The sequence below is a fragment of the Fukomys damarensis genome, unplaced genomic scaffold (genome assembly GCF_012274545.1).
Source record: "Fukomys damarensis isolate Sample0158 unplaced genomic scaffold, DMR_v1.0_HiC HiC_scaffold_8, whole genome shotgun sequence".
In the NCBI taxonomy this organism is placed as follows: domain Eukaryota; kingdom Metazoa; phylum Chordata; class Mammalia; order Rodentia; family Bathyergidae; genus Fukomys; species Fukomys damarensis.
This window is the reverse complement of record NW_022900920.1, coordinates 11,595,394-11,613,190: the sequence shown is the minus strand read 5'-3', so window position 1 is coordinate 11,613,190 and position 17,797 is coordinate 11,595,394. Positions and strand designations below refer to the sequence as shown.

The window sequence follows — 17,797 nt, the reverse complement described above, 5'->3', positions numbered from 1 at the left end:
CAACAGTAAGACTTCATTAGTCACCACGGTTCACTTCTGCTGGCTGATTTGTCTAACTCCCTTCACACAGAACACTTGGAATCACTGCAGGATCTTTGCACATGTTCGTCTTTGAAACGTCTGGGAAACCTTATATTCTGTGCTCTTACTGGGGCTGCGGTAAATTACCAGGGATGATTAGAGAAGCTACAACTATCACTTCTCTGCATTCCACATGCAATTTCATAATGTTAGGGTATTTTGCTCGTCTTTCCTAAACTCTTCCAGTCGTTTTTGGAAAGAACTTGCATAACTGAGAACCTTTCTACTTGAGAAGCAGTCAAAGACTGGTAAACTAGAACATTCTGCAGCTGTTGTAAGGATGTGTAGCCAGGCATCCCCTTCCATCCTTGGAGATGCTCTGGCTTTCTTCCCCATAGCTCCTGCCAGTTTTTCCCTAACTCTATAGTGGAGAGAAATCTAGAGGAACAAATCTAAGTCCCCCCTACCTTGGCATCCATCCACTCTGGCTCTCTGTCTGCTTTAGGCCAAGAAAAGCCTGCAGACTTCCTCCCCTACCTCGTTATCTGCGTTTTGTGCCCCTGCATGTGTGGTGCACACCTTCAGTATCGAAGGCTTCCCTTCGTCCTAGCCCCACTGTTTCCCTTCCCACCAAAGCTTATGGTGAAATGTGTACAGGGACATGTTCAGTCAGATTCAGACTCCTCCCCATCACCTGGTGGCTAGAGCACAGCCTCTCTCCTAAGGGTTTCTTGAAAGAGGCTTGTTCAATAATTACATATAAACATGAAAGGAAAGGAGTCAGGAATTTTATCACGATGATATTTTGAAACCCTTGACCATTATGGCATGTACCAAGATGATGGGAGTATGACAAACTCAGCAGAACCATCAAAAGCTCCCTCCCTCTCGGTTGAAGACAAAGTGATAGGCAGACCACACACAGTATTCCCATTCATTCAGTTTCCAGCCCACTCACTTGTATGGTGGTCTTAATAATACAGAATTGAAGAAACTATAGACAGTGTTCTCCTTAAGGATGCATTTTCTCAGGTCTTATAATCAGCAAAAGAAATCCTAACACTTCAAGAAAACATTTTAAATTCTGGGAGTAATTAACACTTTTTAGTTTGTTTTTGGCACTACTGGGGATTGAACCCAGGGCCTCTTGCATTGTAGACAAACGCCACTAGGCTACATCCCCTGCTATTATTATCTTTTAACTCTTGCTTCCATCTCCAAAACTCTTTGATTTTTTTTCTACAAAAATACACAAATTCACATTTAGGCCATTTTCTTGCAGTATTATTTTACAAATTAACCATTCCAGTAAAGGAGGGGAAGGATGGATTAGCCAATGCTGTCTTCACTGTTCCTTTCTGAAACAAAGTCTGAACAAAAGGTGAATCAGCCCTAGCATGACTCATAGATTAGTCTGACAAAGGAGCTACTAAGATAGGCTGGAGACAAAAGATTTCAAATGCTTAGGAGCAAAGATTATATTAGTAATTTATCCTTAAAACATTTTCTGAAGTAATTACAGCTTATTTTGACAGGAAATATGGATGACAAGCAGAAAAGTTTTACTTTAGGAAACAGCAACTTGAAAATATTTTAATCTTTTCTCATTCTGACATGCTCCTTAATTAGAATATCTCAATAGTCCAAATCAAAATCAAAGGGTTGTGATCTTTGGAATAAAATATGATGTGTCAGACATTTCCTAATTTCCAGTTATCAGAAATATCCCTTTGTACATTGTGTTTCAGTGGACTCGTGATCAAAGTGGACTTGAGATCAGAGCAATCAGTTCTCTGGAGATAATGGAAATTGATTTGGTAATAGAGGAATGGATGTTTTGTGGTGGAGAAATGCCCGTGACTCCATACTTTTACCCCTATGTCCATACCACTTTGAAATTCTCAGATCTGTTCCTCTCATAATTCAAATAACCTTTTGGGGGGTTTTCAGGGCTGGAGGGATCCCTGGGTACAGTTCTACAGAACTCCAGCCCTCGAGAGAGGGTGGAAGCTCAGCCCTGACCTCTGAGCACCCAGATCAGAATAGCAGTAGGCTCCGAAGGCCGATGTTTCCAACCTTTTGCTTGTGGTACTAGCAGGCTTTTCCTGAAATTGCTTTAAGACCTTTTGTCCTTTTGCTGTTTTTTCCAAGTCCTGTGTATTTCCCTGACACAATCATTTTTTACAGAGAAATATGTACCGCCATCCATGGCAAAGGTACACATTTATTTCCAGGCTGTGTTTATAAAACTGCATGCAACCAGGTCTTGAACATGGCACCCTTCTCATCTCCCTGGGCCAAGTGTTACTGGAAGCATAGGTACTCTGACTCAGCTCCAAGAATGCAATTGGGCTTTGAGTGAAAAGCAGTGTTTAAATGCAGGACAGGAGAGGTCAAATTCATTGACCTGCAGGGCTCTCTGCCTGCCAGCAAAGCAGGTATGACAAATTACAACATGGGGACATTGGCAGCTGTCATAGCCTTTCTTCTGCTCTAGCCTCTAGGACAACCACAGCTGTGTGGCATTTTAAGATTTCTTAATTTTGAAATTCTTTAACCTACTGAATCCCAAGGCACTCCAGGCTTCCCATGGGAAGGTGGAAATGGTATTGTGAGGATTCACAGTCAATTTCCTGAACTCTAGGATGCACACTGTTGTACCCAGGAACATAAGTGCTGGAGCCAGGTTTTGAATTAACTGCAAGGACTCCGACCTTGAGATAAACTTTCTCTGTCTACTGGGATTATCTCTGTATAAGACATCCTATTTCTTTATTCCTCCCAGCATATCAGTCTCAGGTATTTGGATGGGATTATGGAAGCCCCTTTAACTGAAGTGCTGTATCAACCACTACCGCCTTGTCCTTCTGTCACACTGCTGACACCTACACGAGTTCAGGTGCTCTCTTACGGGCCGTGGTGCTCTATGCTTCTTGAGCTACAGTATTGCTTCTGAACTTGTTTTTGCCATTTGTATTCTTTATGGAAATGATTTAATTATTCAAATTTACAGAAATCAATGAAATAAGAAAGAATCGTTCTTTCCATGAGTCTTTAGAAAGAGCAGTCTCTGGTAAATACTGGGTATGGAAAAAGTACGGCCAACTCAAGTATTCATTCAGAAGGAATCTGAAGTCAGATTCTGTCTGTCAGAAGGAATTGCTACACATTACACAAAGGAAAGCAGTTGTGTGACTCAAGGCAGGTAACTTGCAACTCTAGTTGGGCCGTGAATACATTCAGTTAAAAGATCTAGGCCTCACTACAAACAGCAGCACTTTAAATCAGGTAGATTCAAGATGCAGTTTCCCTGATTTAAGTTAAAATAATGTGTTTATGTTAGGTACATATCAGTTTGATAATTTCCTCATGGACCTAGTTTTCAATTAATTGAATGGAGTAACCTTTCTCTCATTTTATTATCTATTCCTAGAAAACAAAGCAACAAAACAAAAAAACCCAATAAACAGAAAGAAAACCCCTTCTGTCCAACATTAGTAACCACAGAGTAACTATTAAACTTTAATTATGTCCAATATAAAATGATAGGAAAGTTGGAAATGAGAGTTTGTTGAGCAGTATATATTTAACTTGTTTGGAACAGTGAGAGCATAAGAAAAACTAGCTGCAAGACTCAATGAAATAAGGACTTTGGGGCACAGTGGAATTCCAGTTGCAGTGTCACTATGCAGAATGGTCCGGAACCTGCTTGCCTGAATCACTTCCTGTTTGCAACAGAACTTTGGGGGTTGTGGGAATTTTTCGCGGCTATTATTATTCTGAATGGAGTAATTTTAAGTTAATTTTCCAGAAGAGAGACCCAAAACTATCCTTTTTCTCTAGCACAGCCACTGTAGTCTGCTTCCACCTCTAGTGAGAGCTAACATGGGCTTCCATGAGGCTACAGAGGTCTGCTGTGTTCAGTGTCTGAAGTCACATGCCATCACATCAGTAGTTCCTACACTCGTGTCTTCAGTGAACAGGTCCCTGCACACTTCCTGGTTCATACAGAATGACCGCAGTCCTTCCGTCCTTCTCACTGGTAAATCTTCCTTTACAATTTTTTTTGCTAATCCTGGTGGGCTGCTGAGGTTCACATTTCTTTTGGATAGGGGTCTAGTGACTGATGTGTTTGGATTCATGCAGAATACTCATTGAGGCAATTCAAAATAGTAACCACTCCAGGGTATTTCCCGAAAAGACAGATCCCTGTGTTGCTCAGACTTCTTAAATCACTTTTTTTTAGGTGGGTACCAGGAATCAAACTCGGGTCCTGCACTTTCGAGGCAGACAGTGGAACCAATAAGCTAATTCCCTGACCCTTAAGTCACTTTTCATATCAGTTTTTATGTAAGTTACTTCTGAAATTACAGATGAACTTACTCAAATTATTTCAGTTATGTCAGACAGTGTCCTTATGATCACCTACAAAACATTACATAGGTGTAGTCCAAATATATTCATTCTCTGAACCTTCTCTGGAAATTTTTATTCATTTGTCTTTTTGCATTAAAAGACTAGATGAGCTTTAGCTCCCTAATAAAAGTTAAATTTGCAGAATATTCTTGGCAATTTATATCATCCTCTCTTTTTCTATTTTATTGATGTTAGTGAAAGGTTATTTTAGGTCAGAGTCACATTCCTTTACTCTTGATTCAGAAGTCTCTTCCATAATACGATGGTAGTTAGAAGATTCCCACCAAGCAAGATGATTATCTTGGAGTTTAGAATTTGAGATCTTGAAGAAAAAAACTTCACATGGCTATGTGATTTCTCAGCTCCACACTGGCAGCATTGGTCAGTGGCTTTATGTGCTCGGCAGGGTTTCTGCAGAATCCCTGCTTTGTGTCTGCTCTCAAGAGCCTCAGCAGTTTGTATGTGCTTTTCACAAGGGATCACATGGCGATGGTTCCAGTAAGGAAGGCTTTCCAAGTTCAGCCCTATCGATATTTTGGACCTGACCAGTTTTTAACTATAGGGGCTGCCCTGTGCAGCACAGGGTATTGGCTGTAGCTCTGGCCTCTACCTTAGATACCAGCAGTACCTACTCAGTTAAGACAACTCAAATATTCTCCCTTCGGACTTGGCAGCATGACCCCTGGGAAGCAAAAAATCACCCTTAATTGAGAACCTCCACTGTGAGGAACGGGCCGTTGTGGCATCAGATGACCAGAAGTCTCCAGGCAACCCTGTTCTGTTTGAGAGAAACTGGGCTCTCTCTGGCGTGCTCTGCCTGGGATTGAAGAGGGACACAGCCGTGTCCATGCCTTCTCTCAGGCAGGAGAGGGCTTGATGGGGCCAAGATTGTGTGGCCTGAAGCTTTTCTACTCTCCTCATTTCTGTCTTCTTAATGTGGAGGATAGTAACTCTGAAGAATTTTTAGAGGGTTTATTTTTTTAATTTTATTTTTTAGAGGGTTTATTTTTTGAGAGAAGAAGTGGGGTCCCTTTACAAATTTTAATTTTTAGGTATATAACTTTTAAGTTGTAATTTTTTTTTTTTGATAATTTGTCAGATTACCCAGATCATTTTTTCTTGGTAGGTGATATACAAATGGCCAGTAAATATAGGAAAGATAGTCACTATCACTAATCTTCAGGGAAGGGCAAATCAGTACCACAGTGGGATATTATCTCTCCCTAGTTTGACTATTATCAAAATGATTCAAACTAGCAGAAGCTGGTAAGCATATGGGATAGGGATGTAAATTAAAATAGTGAGTAGGGAAGATAGTGTGGAGGTTCCTCCCAAAAGAAGAACCAAATCTACCCTATGATCCTAGCCACCCCATGAGTGTATATATGTCCAAAGAAAATGCAATCAATATGGTGAGGAAACACCTGCAGCACTATTATTTACAGCTGCCAAGATACAGGATCAACCTAGGTGTCTTCTGTCTTTTAAAACTGAACAAAATTATAACAGCTCTCACTACTGTCATACTTTGTGAAAGTGATATTTCTGAAAAGTTAAAAAAGCGACCTCTCTGAAGGATTTTAATGTTTTAAAATCTTACATTTTTGCCAAAAGCCCAACATAGCTTTTGCCTATAGAAGGTTTCTGCTGTCTTCTTGATATTACTAATATCAACAAGCTTCAAATTAAACAAAACAAAAGAAAACATGAAGAACATCTGTGGAGGCTCTAGAGAGAGGGTTCTGCCTCGGTGGACATAAGTGCCATAATCCTCATGAGTTCCCAGGATCTAACTGCATATGTACTGTGAGCAGCCCTGGGGCCTTCTGTAGCATTCCTAGCACATCCATTGTTATTTCAAGCTTTTGATCTATACCATCAGAAGGGCTTATATTTTTCAGCCTTCCCAGAGTACACAGTACAATGCTTGTGCTATTGATTCCAAGGGAGCACGCCATCAAACTGATAGAAGCTTGTGAAACCAAGAGGGTGCATTGCAAGATAAATGGTTGAAGCTGTCCTTCATCCATGCTCCTATACCTGGGTTAGAGTATTTAGAGGTAGGTTAGAATTATGGTCAAAGAAGGTCCTTTACTTTTGCCTGATAGAATCATCCCAGCATGGCCCCAGATGGTTCTTGCATTTGTGGGTAAACATTATTTGTCACTCAGAATAAAAAAAAAAGGTGGGAAGAGGAGAATGTTAACATACCTATAGATAATACATGCACTGTTCCTGCATGTGTCACAATTAGCTGTGTCTTGCCCCGTCCGATATGAAAGCCTACAAGATAAGAACAGGAGAGCATTACAAGCGGTGATTGGGGGTCACTGGCCTTACAGAGCAGATGCCTCAAATCAGATGCTTTCCCGATGCCAAGCTCGTCATGGTCATGGAAATTGATTAATAAGGGTTTTCCACGTTGTTCCCCATCTTTGCCTTTTTTTGTACACAACCAATGCAATATCTATAGCTATGACGATATTTAAATTAAATTTAGAATTGAACATAGGCTACTGGGTGAAGTATATAATCTGATTCTGTTCTGAGCCCAGGGAATTTGGGATGCTTCAGTTTGGCTTTATATTTATACTGTTTTAAAGAAACTGTGAGGGGAAACCAACTTCCATTTGTTCCCCACCTTGCTACAACACGGGTTGGAGGGTTTGGCTAACTATGGCCTGTGGGCTATGCCTGGTCTGCTCAGCACGCTGAGTGGATTTTACAGTTGAAAAAAATTGAAAGAATAGTATGTGAGCACGTGTGCCACAGGGAAATCACATTTCAGTGTCTAAACCTAAGTTTTGAATTTTGACAGTAAAATTTGTGGAAATCTTTATATAAATACCTATACAATACCCTCAGTTTTGCCTATTTGCCTGTAAATCCCAGACTGTTTTCTGTTTGGCTCTTTAGAGGAAAAAACCTCACAGACCTCTGTAATAGAGTATCATCCCGCCACTGTCAAGACTTATGATTTAGTCTCTCTGGCTGCATTTCTTTTGAGTTCTGTTGGCCCTATGAGACCAGACAAATTTTTTCCTATGTGTTTATGTAGGGGGTTGCTGACTCTTCCTTTCCATGAAAAAAAAATCTATCTATCTATCTATCTATCTATCTATCTATCTATCTATCTATCTATCTATATCTATACTTGGAGTATTTTTGTAGTGTAGCATTGAATATTATAGAATTTTAAAGATTTGAGGGGAGAGTGTTTTTGATCAGGTTAGAGTTGACTGGACTATATCTTTGGCCAGTCAGGCTTCGCCCAACTACTTTGGCAGGCCTTTCCTCACCAGTATTTTCAACACATAGGATGTTTTTTATTTATTTTTTTTTTCCGTGTATTATTTTGTAATCAGGACAAAAATTTGTGGCAGGAGAAAAGCTTCCATTTGAATTGACCTGTAATCACTTCGGGGGCAAATTTACACACAGAGAGTAGCTCAACAAAGTAATAGTGTGCACAGAGGTTTTCTGTCAACATCGATGGTCAATATTTTTATCACCTTTGCTATGTACACTTTCTGTCCATGCTTGATGGGTTTTAAACCGAGAATAACTTTTGCTTCCTCATTATATTTTGTGTTGCATAAACATTTGACAAAAGGATTGTCTGCTCAGTGCTGAGATCCTCTCAGTGGGCTTCAGTAAACTCGGACATGACCTTTGAATGCTCTGCAGTTTGTTAATCAAGTGACCATATTCTGCCCCAGAATACTGCCAAGCATTTCCTGTGATTCATCATATGTGAAACAGAATTGGCATTGTCCTGTGGCTGCCTTTGTTTTCATTGTCCTTTTTCTGTTGTCGCATCCCATACTGGGTACCTTTGGATACTCAGGGCCCCTTTGGCTTTCTGGGGGAGAGAAGGAATGAAAGAATAGCTTGTGTCTTTTGTCTCCCTCTAGTTCCTCACACATGTGGGAGGTTTTAGTTCTTTGCCCTTTCCTCTTGATGGTACTTCCAAAGAATGCAGGGTTCCTGACCTTACCCACCTGACTCCAGATTTGTCTGAGCCTATATTGTTCCTACAGATTATGACCTTGCCCTTCTCCACTCTCCTATGCCATATATATGCATGTCATCTTCTTTTTTTTAATCAAGTGTATTGTACTTGAGCTTGGCTGCAAGTTCATTTCTGATTAAGGTTATTTTACACAGTAAAATGAGGATGACACTGAGCTCAGGTTCTAGCAATGACATAAATGTGTTGTCACATTGTGGAACTTAGTTGTAAATGAGGTGCTGCTCTGGTATTAGGTAGTCCTAATGTATGCCAGCCAGTAGTTGAGGGACAGTACATAACAGTCATCTACATGTGCTTGTCACATCTAGGCTTTAGTTACTTACATAAAAAAAAGGAGGGATATTAACTATTATTTGAAGGCTTTCTTTCAGTGACTTTCAAGCACATAGACCTTCTTGCCCCAGACCTCAGGCTAATCTCCGTCATGCTTTGCCAACATCAATACCCCTTCTTTGCTCAGTAACCTTTGAATTTTCTAGTGTCTCACTTGCATTAGAGCCTCGAGTCTTCCAATTAATTATGCAATCCATATTTTACAAAGGAGAATACAGTAACAGTTCAGGTCCAGGGACTCATTATTCTTTGACCCCAGGCGTCTGATAGTCCATGTTGCCTTGCTCGTACCATGGGACCTGTGTTCTGTGCTGTGTGTAATTGGCAGTTGGGGACAGCCAGTGAATCTGGCAATAACAGGCCAAAAGCTTCAGGCACCTGAGACTCACAAGAGGACTGTCTTCCTGGATAGTATAATGCTGCTGAGAGAGATTGTCTTTATAAAGCTCTTACTGAAAAGGCCGTTCTAATCACCTTGTAAAATGCAAACGTTTTCCCCATTTTAGTAAGCCGGTAGTTATTAAGTACCTATTGTCAGGCATTCTTTTAACTACTGGAGAAGACATTTGTGAGCAAGATAAGGGTCTTATGCATGTGAAATTTACAGTTAGAGGGACAGGTGGTCAGCTCACAAATACATGGGTGGAGGAAAGAATGAATGGTTAGATCATTTTGATACTGCTATTAATGTGAAGGACACGTTTTGAAGGCATTTGAAGTGGCTTTGGCTTGGCATCTGAAATGAGACCATAATAATATTACAGCAGTCAGTCATGTGACATCCCAGGGTTAAATAATGCAAGTGGAACCATCACCATCACATGTTAACCTCAAATCCAGCAGCGAGAATGATGGTAGCCTATGTGTAGGACAGGGAAAACGAAGCCGTGTACCTAGTGAGTCTAGAATGGATGGAGCAAATGGGAGTGGAAGGAGATGAAGTTGGGTCATGTATAATGGGAAAGGGTTTGGACATTAAGATTAATGGGAAGCCACTGTAGAGTTTTTCTTACAGGTGTCTGAAAGCAGAACAAGGGAAATACTTCCTCTCATTCCTCCTACAGCATCGATGTCATTCTATTTCTTTTCTCCTATTTCTTATATTTACATCCCAGCCTAGTTTGCTTCTTCTTGAGGAAAAAATGGCTTTCTCTGACATCTGTTGGTTAGAAGCAGAAGAGTCATTATGCCCACTTTGTATGGAGACCCATCCTGTGGTCATCCTTATTGCAGCTATTTTGGGGAAAACAAAACAATTTAATGGTCAGTCATCATTCTACCACATGTCTAAGGAGTGTATTTATTGCCATAACCATTTCTTAGAGGCTATTCCGTAAGTTTCTAAGATCCTCTTATTGTTTGAAGGAATCAACTGTTTGTAGTCAGTGAGAAGTCAGTGAGAAATCGACTTGTGGGTGGAATTTAAAATGTTGACCTGTATCATGTGCCTAACTCAAAGGCTGCGGCCAGCAGTTAATGTCAGTCACACGATGCCTGATAAAATTTTATGAAGCAAGAGTGTTCTCAGAAGAGGGCTTAAAACTGTGTAATCTATTGTGCTTATTGCTTTGATAATCCATCTCATTGTCCTTGGAGCTTCAAGCTGTAGGGTTTGGCTTCACTGATAATTTTATGGTCACATTAATAACTGAGCTGCAGCATCTGAACGAATGTGTACTCCAAATATAGATAAAACAGTTAAGTTCTTCTACAGGGCGCGGAACACAAAGTGCTGTTCTGGAATTTCCCAATGTTTTCCTTCTCAACTTGGAAAGACATCATAAAACCAATACTCTCAGTAATTATCTTTCTGTATTACCACTGCTATGAAGAACAGCAATGCAAAAATTTCAGACTGCTAAATCAGGTACTTCTGTGATAGCAAGGTAGAGATATTTTGTGGACCATACATTTAGAGATGTAAGTGTTTACTTAGTTTGTTTATCTAAAGCTTCAAACAGAACTTTTTAAAACAAAAAATATATTCTTCTTCTTAATTGATAATTTTTAAATCTTCCTTGTCTTATGCTTTTGCTTTGAGGAGCCTATACTTTATTTAGTACAATATCTGATATAATAGATGGTGCTTTGTGAGTGATCAGTTAATAGTAATTTGACAAAAATCATACAGCCTGCCTTTGTGTTCTTCCATGGAAGTCCAGAAAAACATATTTTAATGAAAGATTTTCCATGGAGTGCAAAAAGAAAAGTATAAACTGTCAACAGTTCTAGTCCTCACTTTTCTCTTAATACAAAGCCCTCTGGATTCTAATGGCAAGTATATTCATCATAAATAAGGATTTTGTACCAGTTAACATTGGGCCATTGCAGTTACTCTTGAGTATTTCTGCCTCAACAGTGTGTGTGTGTGTGTGTGTGTGTGTGTGTGTGTGTGTGTGTCTGTGTCTGTGTCTGTGTACCTAACACTCAGCACCAAGAATATAGTCTGGTCTTTGGGTTCTTTTATTTTTTGTTCTTTTTGACCTATAGCTTCTGTCTCTCCAGAGAACAGCTATAGCCCAGGACCAGATCAGGAATCTTGAATATACTCTTTGAACACTACTTTTTTTTTTTGTACTGGGATTGAACTTGGGTCCTTGTACTTGTGAGGCAGGCAGCGGCACCACTGAGCTAAATCCCTGGCCCCATTTGAACACTTGGTCAGGCTGGGGGGCTTTCTTGAAAGTTGAACTAGACATGTTTTATAAAGTTAATAGGGATTTAAGTAAAGAACATGGAGAAGGACTTGATAACTGACTGAAATGTTAGGGATTTGGACAGGTTTACAGAACATAGCTTGGAATTGAGGGCATCCCCAGTCAAAGACCTTAGAGCTGCCTCTCTGCCATAGCCTGGGCTTCTCAAATTAACTGAGAATGTTGCTCACCAGTGTTTCTAGCTAATTCAGCAATCTTCTCCAATTCTTCAGTAGCCTAATTATTTAAAAAATCCATATGTGTGTGTGTGTGTGTGTGTGTGTGTGTGTGTGTGTGTGTGTCTATATATTTCCACAGTTACTAGAATAAAGCATTGGTGACAGTTTCATGAATATGTCTTCAATTATTGCTTTTACAGATCATTAGCAAAAGAGGGATCAAGAGCAGAATTTGTAAAAGAAACAAAGAAGGGGAGGCTCTGGGCAGAGCGGGTGCAGTGGTTCTTACAGCATGCCATGGCAGTGATAAAGGAGGAAGGATGGCTGCTAGCTTCAGTGTGAGCGCCACACAGCTCACACTGGGAGGCAGGGATCCGAGGAGCAAGGGACAGGAGTGGCAGACTGTGTCTGCTCTTTGATGAAGGCAGCAGGGAGAGCTAAGTTAGCAGAGCCCTGGGTGGTAGGAAAGGGTGTGAGAAATGTCACAGAAAGGTCACAGAGATCTTCTTTTCTGGCCACTTGCTTCAAGCTGCTCAGTGTCTCTGAGACCTTGAAGAAAGGACTGAGAAGCCAGAATCACAATACTGAGTAAACACCAAAAAAATAAAGCAAAACATTAATTGTTTGGTTAAAAGGTCAGGAAAGGAAAAAAAGAAACCTCTCTCACCACATAATGCGTTACAAACCTATGAACATCTCCGAGGAAAACAGTTGACAAGTAGAAGTTTAATTTCCAGTATCTAATAGTAATTACTAGCTTTGGATTTCTGGATTGGCTTGAATGGGAGTTTCTTACAGTCACAGTGCTACGTAATGCACAAATCCTTGTTTTTATTTTTTATTTCTGTCAGGGATGCAGCCTAGGCTTCTTGAGCTACACGGACACGTTATCACTCAGTTACATATCCAGACCTCTATGATTTTAAAATCTCAAAGGGTGGGTGTGACAGCATGTATATACCGGTAGTCCTAGTGACTCAGGAGGCTGGGGTGGGAGGATTGTTTGAGCCCAAGAGTAGGAGACTACCCTGGACAACACATTAAGACCCCCATCTCAAAAACAAAATACCTGAAATTCTCAATTGAAAATGCTCTTCTTACTTCCCTGAGTGACTGCATGGGATGCATGGGTAAGCAGAGTGTGGCTGCAGAATTCAGGAACAAACCCTCTTCTTGGCGCTGTGAGGTTGTGTTACCCTGTCCTGTAGCTCTGCACAGTGCAGCGGTGGCGAGTGAACCTGTGGTCCTTTTAAATGGCATGTTAAGTCTCTGCAAGTTCACGATTTCTATTATGTAAGCAAATGATAATTAGGGTGTGACCCTCTTCAGTGTAGTCTTCAAAACACTGGTCACTTAGGGTATTGAAATTGTCATTTGAATCAACTCAAAGGTGGTGTCCTAGTCCTTTTGTGAATGGCTTTCAGCTAGGGACAATAGTCACTGAAAAGTTGAAAAAGGCAGTCTCTCCTGCAGTGATAATTTTATGTTGTTGTTTAATTATTTTCTTAATTTTGGTCTCTCTTCTTGTTTGGACTTTTTCACTGGGAGACAAAAATGTTTTTTTCTTCTGTATTCTGCTGTACCTTTCTGATAACTAAAACATTGTTTGTGTCAACATCTTAAAGGGCTTTATCACTTAATAGTCTCAAAGTGACATTAATTAGAAGCGTGAAATGATACCTCTACTATTGTGGGGAGAAATTTCAAAAATAGTCCATGTGAGCTGTTTGGGGAACACTGATGTCCTCACGGTTCTCTCAGCAATAGTTCTGGCTTGTTTCTGAACCTGTGTCCTCTCTGAGAATTTGCCAGATCATGTCCTGGAAGTATAAGTGGCCAATACATCAACATACCAGGTGCTATGATGAATTCAGACTTTCGCAATATGTCCATGGAAACTCAGTTACATATGCTGTAAGCATCTGTACTATTACATGCTAGGATTTGGGACTATCTAATTGAGGTTTTTAGAAAGAATACAAAGAGCTGGTGGCACATGTCCATAACCCTAGCATTCTGAGAGGCTGAGATGGAAGGATGGCCAAATTCAAGTCTAGCTTGGGCAACATGGCAACTTACTAGGACCTTGTCTCAAAATTTAAAAAAGACCTTGTTGTCCAGGGATTTAGCTCAGTGGTTCGGTGGCCTGCCTTGCAAGCACAAGGACCCGAGTTCAATCCCTGGTACCAAAAAAAAAAAAAGGACCTTGTCTCAAAATTTTAAAAAAAAGGCGCGGGGATGTAGTTCATTGTGAAGCCCCTGGGTTCAATCCCCAGTACAGCGCCCCCTGCCAAAAAAAAAAAAAAAATAGAGTAGATTTTTCTCAGCCATGTCCTAATTTGCTTATTGGTGGGCAAAAGGCAGTGTTGTTTTTATAGATGATGTGATAACCAGCTCTCCTTTCCCCCAGTAGTTATTAGGAGCTGTTTGGCCAGAGCTCAACTTGCCACATCAGGCTAAGCAACTCTGTGATGCTTGCTGGCCTAGGAACTCCAAGCAGACAGAATAGCTGTTGCTGCTAAGAGCGGAAGTTGTGTTGTGCAAAACACAAAGTAACAGTGGCTACTAGTTTTGGCAAAGTTGTTCAAGACACCCCATTTCCCCTGCTGTAAGGATATCTCAGTGGGATGAATGTTGATGCCTACACAGCTGCCCAGCCTGTGCCTTCATAGAACTCACCAGGAACATCTCCATTAACTGCTCCACACATGGTCTCTGGCTGGCTCTCAGCTACCTTCTTCCACCTGCCTGCCTTTGCCACAGCCTGGGCATTCAGCACAGACTGACAGAGAAGCTTCACAGCCTTCTGTGCCTACTGATATCTAGTATAGCAGTGAAAGAAATGCCAAAACAATGTGTGCATACATGCAGTGAATGAACAAATGAAGCGTTTGTCTTAGCAGATCTTTGAAAGTTGGCTTGAAGTATGTTCCAGTGGCATTTAACAGTTCGTACCAGACAGTTAAATTAAACAATAGAAAACCCACTTCGTGGTTTTTGTCCAGTATCCTGGACAGTATAGCAGTGAATCTTCAAGTTACTTTACTATAATCACCAAATGACATGTGTTTAAGAAATGTTAACTCAACTATTAGATACTCTGTGACTCTGGCTTCTCCGTTTTCCAGATTCGTGGTCTGCAGATGTAAGGTTAGATGGTGAGGCCATTCCCTTTAACAGTTGTTTTCCCATATTCATCCAGGTCCTTCATGTGGGAGAAAAGGTCCTCAGTAAGATCAAACACTTCTTTTTCACAGACATTCTTGTATTCCCCTTGAATTTGTTGTGTGCCTTTCAGACAATGACTATATAAAATAGAATCTGCTGTGGTTCATTACATAAAGGGAGACATGTTTTGGAGGTCTCATATTAGGCCTCAGCAGGAATACCCCTCTAAGAACATGATGGTAGATTTTATAGCATTCTGTGACCGAGACTCCATATAGCTTGAATGCTTCTGAGGGCTAGCAGACCTCCACACCTAGCTATATAGAAATAGTGCTTAGGAGTGCTGTCCACTCACAAGTTGAGATTGTCTCTTTTTTTGTCCCATCTGTCTTTTCTTTACTAAATATTTTTTCCACCATAAGGTGAATTTTTAAAAACCATGCATATTCCTTTCTCTCCGATGCAAGAATTGAGATGCCAATCCTTGAAGGATTATTTCCACACACAAATCCCATGCAGTCAGGATGATATTCAGTCATCCTGGTTATTTCTACTCTGTTCACAGAGTTCAGAGAACTTTGCTCCGATGTAGCCCAAAGAATGCCATGCTTGTCTGTTTGTCTGCACTTACCCTGTGCATGCTTCCTGTTGGGAATCAGTTGTTTAGATGAATAAATTGGAGACCTTGTCCTTAAGTCGCTTAAAATGTAGAAAACTTGTTTTTCCGAGATAAGGGAATTGATCATACATTAAAGAAATCAACCTGCATGACTTGGAAAAGTATCACTGCAGAGGCACTATTTCCCTTTGTGAGACTCACGTAGAACATCCCATAGTGGACTCTGACCTGATTGGCTCCTATGGCTCCAGCTGTGAACGTGTCTTTGCTTGCCTTCGCTCCTCTTCGCAGTACCAGCCTGCTGCTTGCTGTCCTCCACTAACGCATCCTGGTTCATTTATGACTGGCAGAAAGCAAGTGTCCTTCTGCTCCTATCACCTTTCTCTTCTTTAAACTTCTACCCAGCACATATCCGTATGAAGTATGCCATAAGCTGCAGTTGGTGATTTTTCCTTTCTCTGTCTCCCCGCTCTAGATTATAAGCATGAGGATGGGCTGCTGAGGTTTTGTACATGATTACTCCATAAGAGGTTAGAGGTGTATAATGGATGACTAAGAAATACTTCTGTATAGTAACTGGATGAATGAACAAATGAATGAGTAGGAATCTGCATGAAAATCCTTCTGGATTAACAGACAAGTACCCTTTTGCTTCTGAAAAGGAAAACATGGTTGTCAGTTGTGTGATGCTCCCATCTGAATAAGGAGCATCTGTCTAAACAGTATTTGCATTATCCCATTTAAAAATTTCCCAAACAGGTGGGGAAAAGGTCAGTCATCTTCTGCTTCCCACACCCAGTTATGAAAATAAATGGCTTAGTCTTACACATTTACCAGTTGCTCTTCACAGGCCTGGAAAAGGTCACTGCCTGAGCCCAGGAATAATACTGGTGCATGTGTTCAACTGAGAAGCACCCTTAATGAACTCAATTGCATTCTTTAGATGGTGTTGACAAATTAACTTTTACTGGCCTAACAGCTCCCCAAATATGGTAACGCTAATTCTGGGGAGGCTGTGGCTACTGTGGTGGCTTGTAATGCTCATTTTCCTTCCAAAGAACTAGAGTGAAACAATAATGGAGGTAAATGAAGAGCATTGTAGCTACTGTGGGATTTAGTCCCTAGCAGCTGCTCCTCTCACCAGAGCATAATCATCAGCTGTTCTTCCTTGCTTCTGTGTTCAGTCCTCTGTCACACCTCTAGTATTGCCTCCTTATTTCCTTTGTATTTCCCTAAGGCCCACCCATCTCTTTGCTTGATTCTTAATACATAAAGCCATGCACGATAAAGAAAACAGGGTGTATTATTATTATTATTACTGTCAGAAATGCATGCATGTTTGGACAGAGACAAACAGAGCTGAATACTATGAAGGCAGGATTTTTTTTTGCTTTAGTGTTTTATCATCATATTTCTCACTATACAAATCATAATATGCAAACATGAAAAGGTAATTACTACTGTGTGTAGATTGCTTGGCTGTGGTGTAAACTTGGAAAATTTTACAATGTCTTTCATACATTCATGCAACCAAAGAGATACCGAATTGCCAAGTGATGCCAATAATGACACAAACAGACACTTGTCCCAGAAGGCAGCAGGAGTAGCTATTAATAAAAAGGAAAACTTTAGAGCTGAGCTGAGGCTAAGTTGATTAACTTGTGTTCCTGGAGGAGAGTTAAAACTTGAACTATAATTTATGAAAAATTAATGAAAATATATTTTGGTAGCAGCGGCTACTAAACTAGAAAGAAATAACAATGTGAGTATTAATATAGATTTTTCCATCTGGGCTATCATTTTTCTCCTCCTTGAGCACAATCACCCAACGTATAATTTGCAGAGATTTTAATATAGAAATATTAATTTTGTACATTTTCTAGTCATTCTCATAGTAAATATTCACAAAGGCTTTGTCTTTTTTTTTAATACTTTCTTTTGATATATTTTTTTTAGGTTAGCTTAATTCACAATTTTAATTTAAAGCTTTTGCGCTTTGTTTTAAAGGCCTGACCTTGCATTTGTTTTTAGAGACAAATGTTTCAGAGCTCTTGTTGCTCCTGAATAGAATCTTTCTATTTTGTTGTGATCATCAGTAAAATCCTTGATGTCCAATTATGAGACTTTATCTGGAGAGACAGTCTTTTGCTATAACCAATGAGATATTAGTAAAAAAAAAAAAATGCAATAAAAAACTTTTTGGTTGCAGTGTGGTTCTTTTTAAAGGTCTTGTCCAGGGATCTCAATTCTCATGAATGATTTTTTAAAAATCTGGTCTTTAAAATACCTGCAAATTTTATTTTGATATATGCTCAAAAACTTTAACTACAAA

General features: G+C 40.1%; 2 protein-coding genes across 3 annotated transcripts in view; one reads left to right on the top strand and one right to left on the bottom strand.

Annotated features, from left to right (window-relative positions):
• Positions 1-17,797, top strand: part of Dock1 (dedicator of cytokinesis 1) — a 523,445-nt gene that overhangs the window by 221,992 nt on the left and 283,656 nt on the right. The gene's annotated exons all lie outside the window — the stretch shown is intronic.
• Insyn2a (inhibitory synaptic factor 2A) overlaps positions 1-17,797 on the bottom strand; it is a 57,551-nt gene that overhangs the window by 10,714 nt on the left and 29,040 nt on the right. The window contains exon 3 of one of the 2 annotated variants that reach the window (XM_010620813.3): positions 6,649-6,720. The exons of the other annotated variant lie outside the window; for it this stretch is intronic. Within the exon in view, the coding sequence (XP_010619115.1) occupies positions 6,649-6,720 (72 nt within the window). The remainder of the gene's footprint in view (positions 1-6,648; positions 6,721-17,797) is intronic. 2 annotated transcript variants of the gene reach the window in all.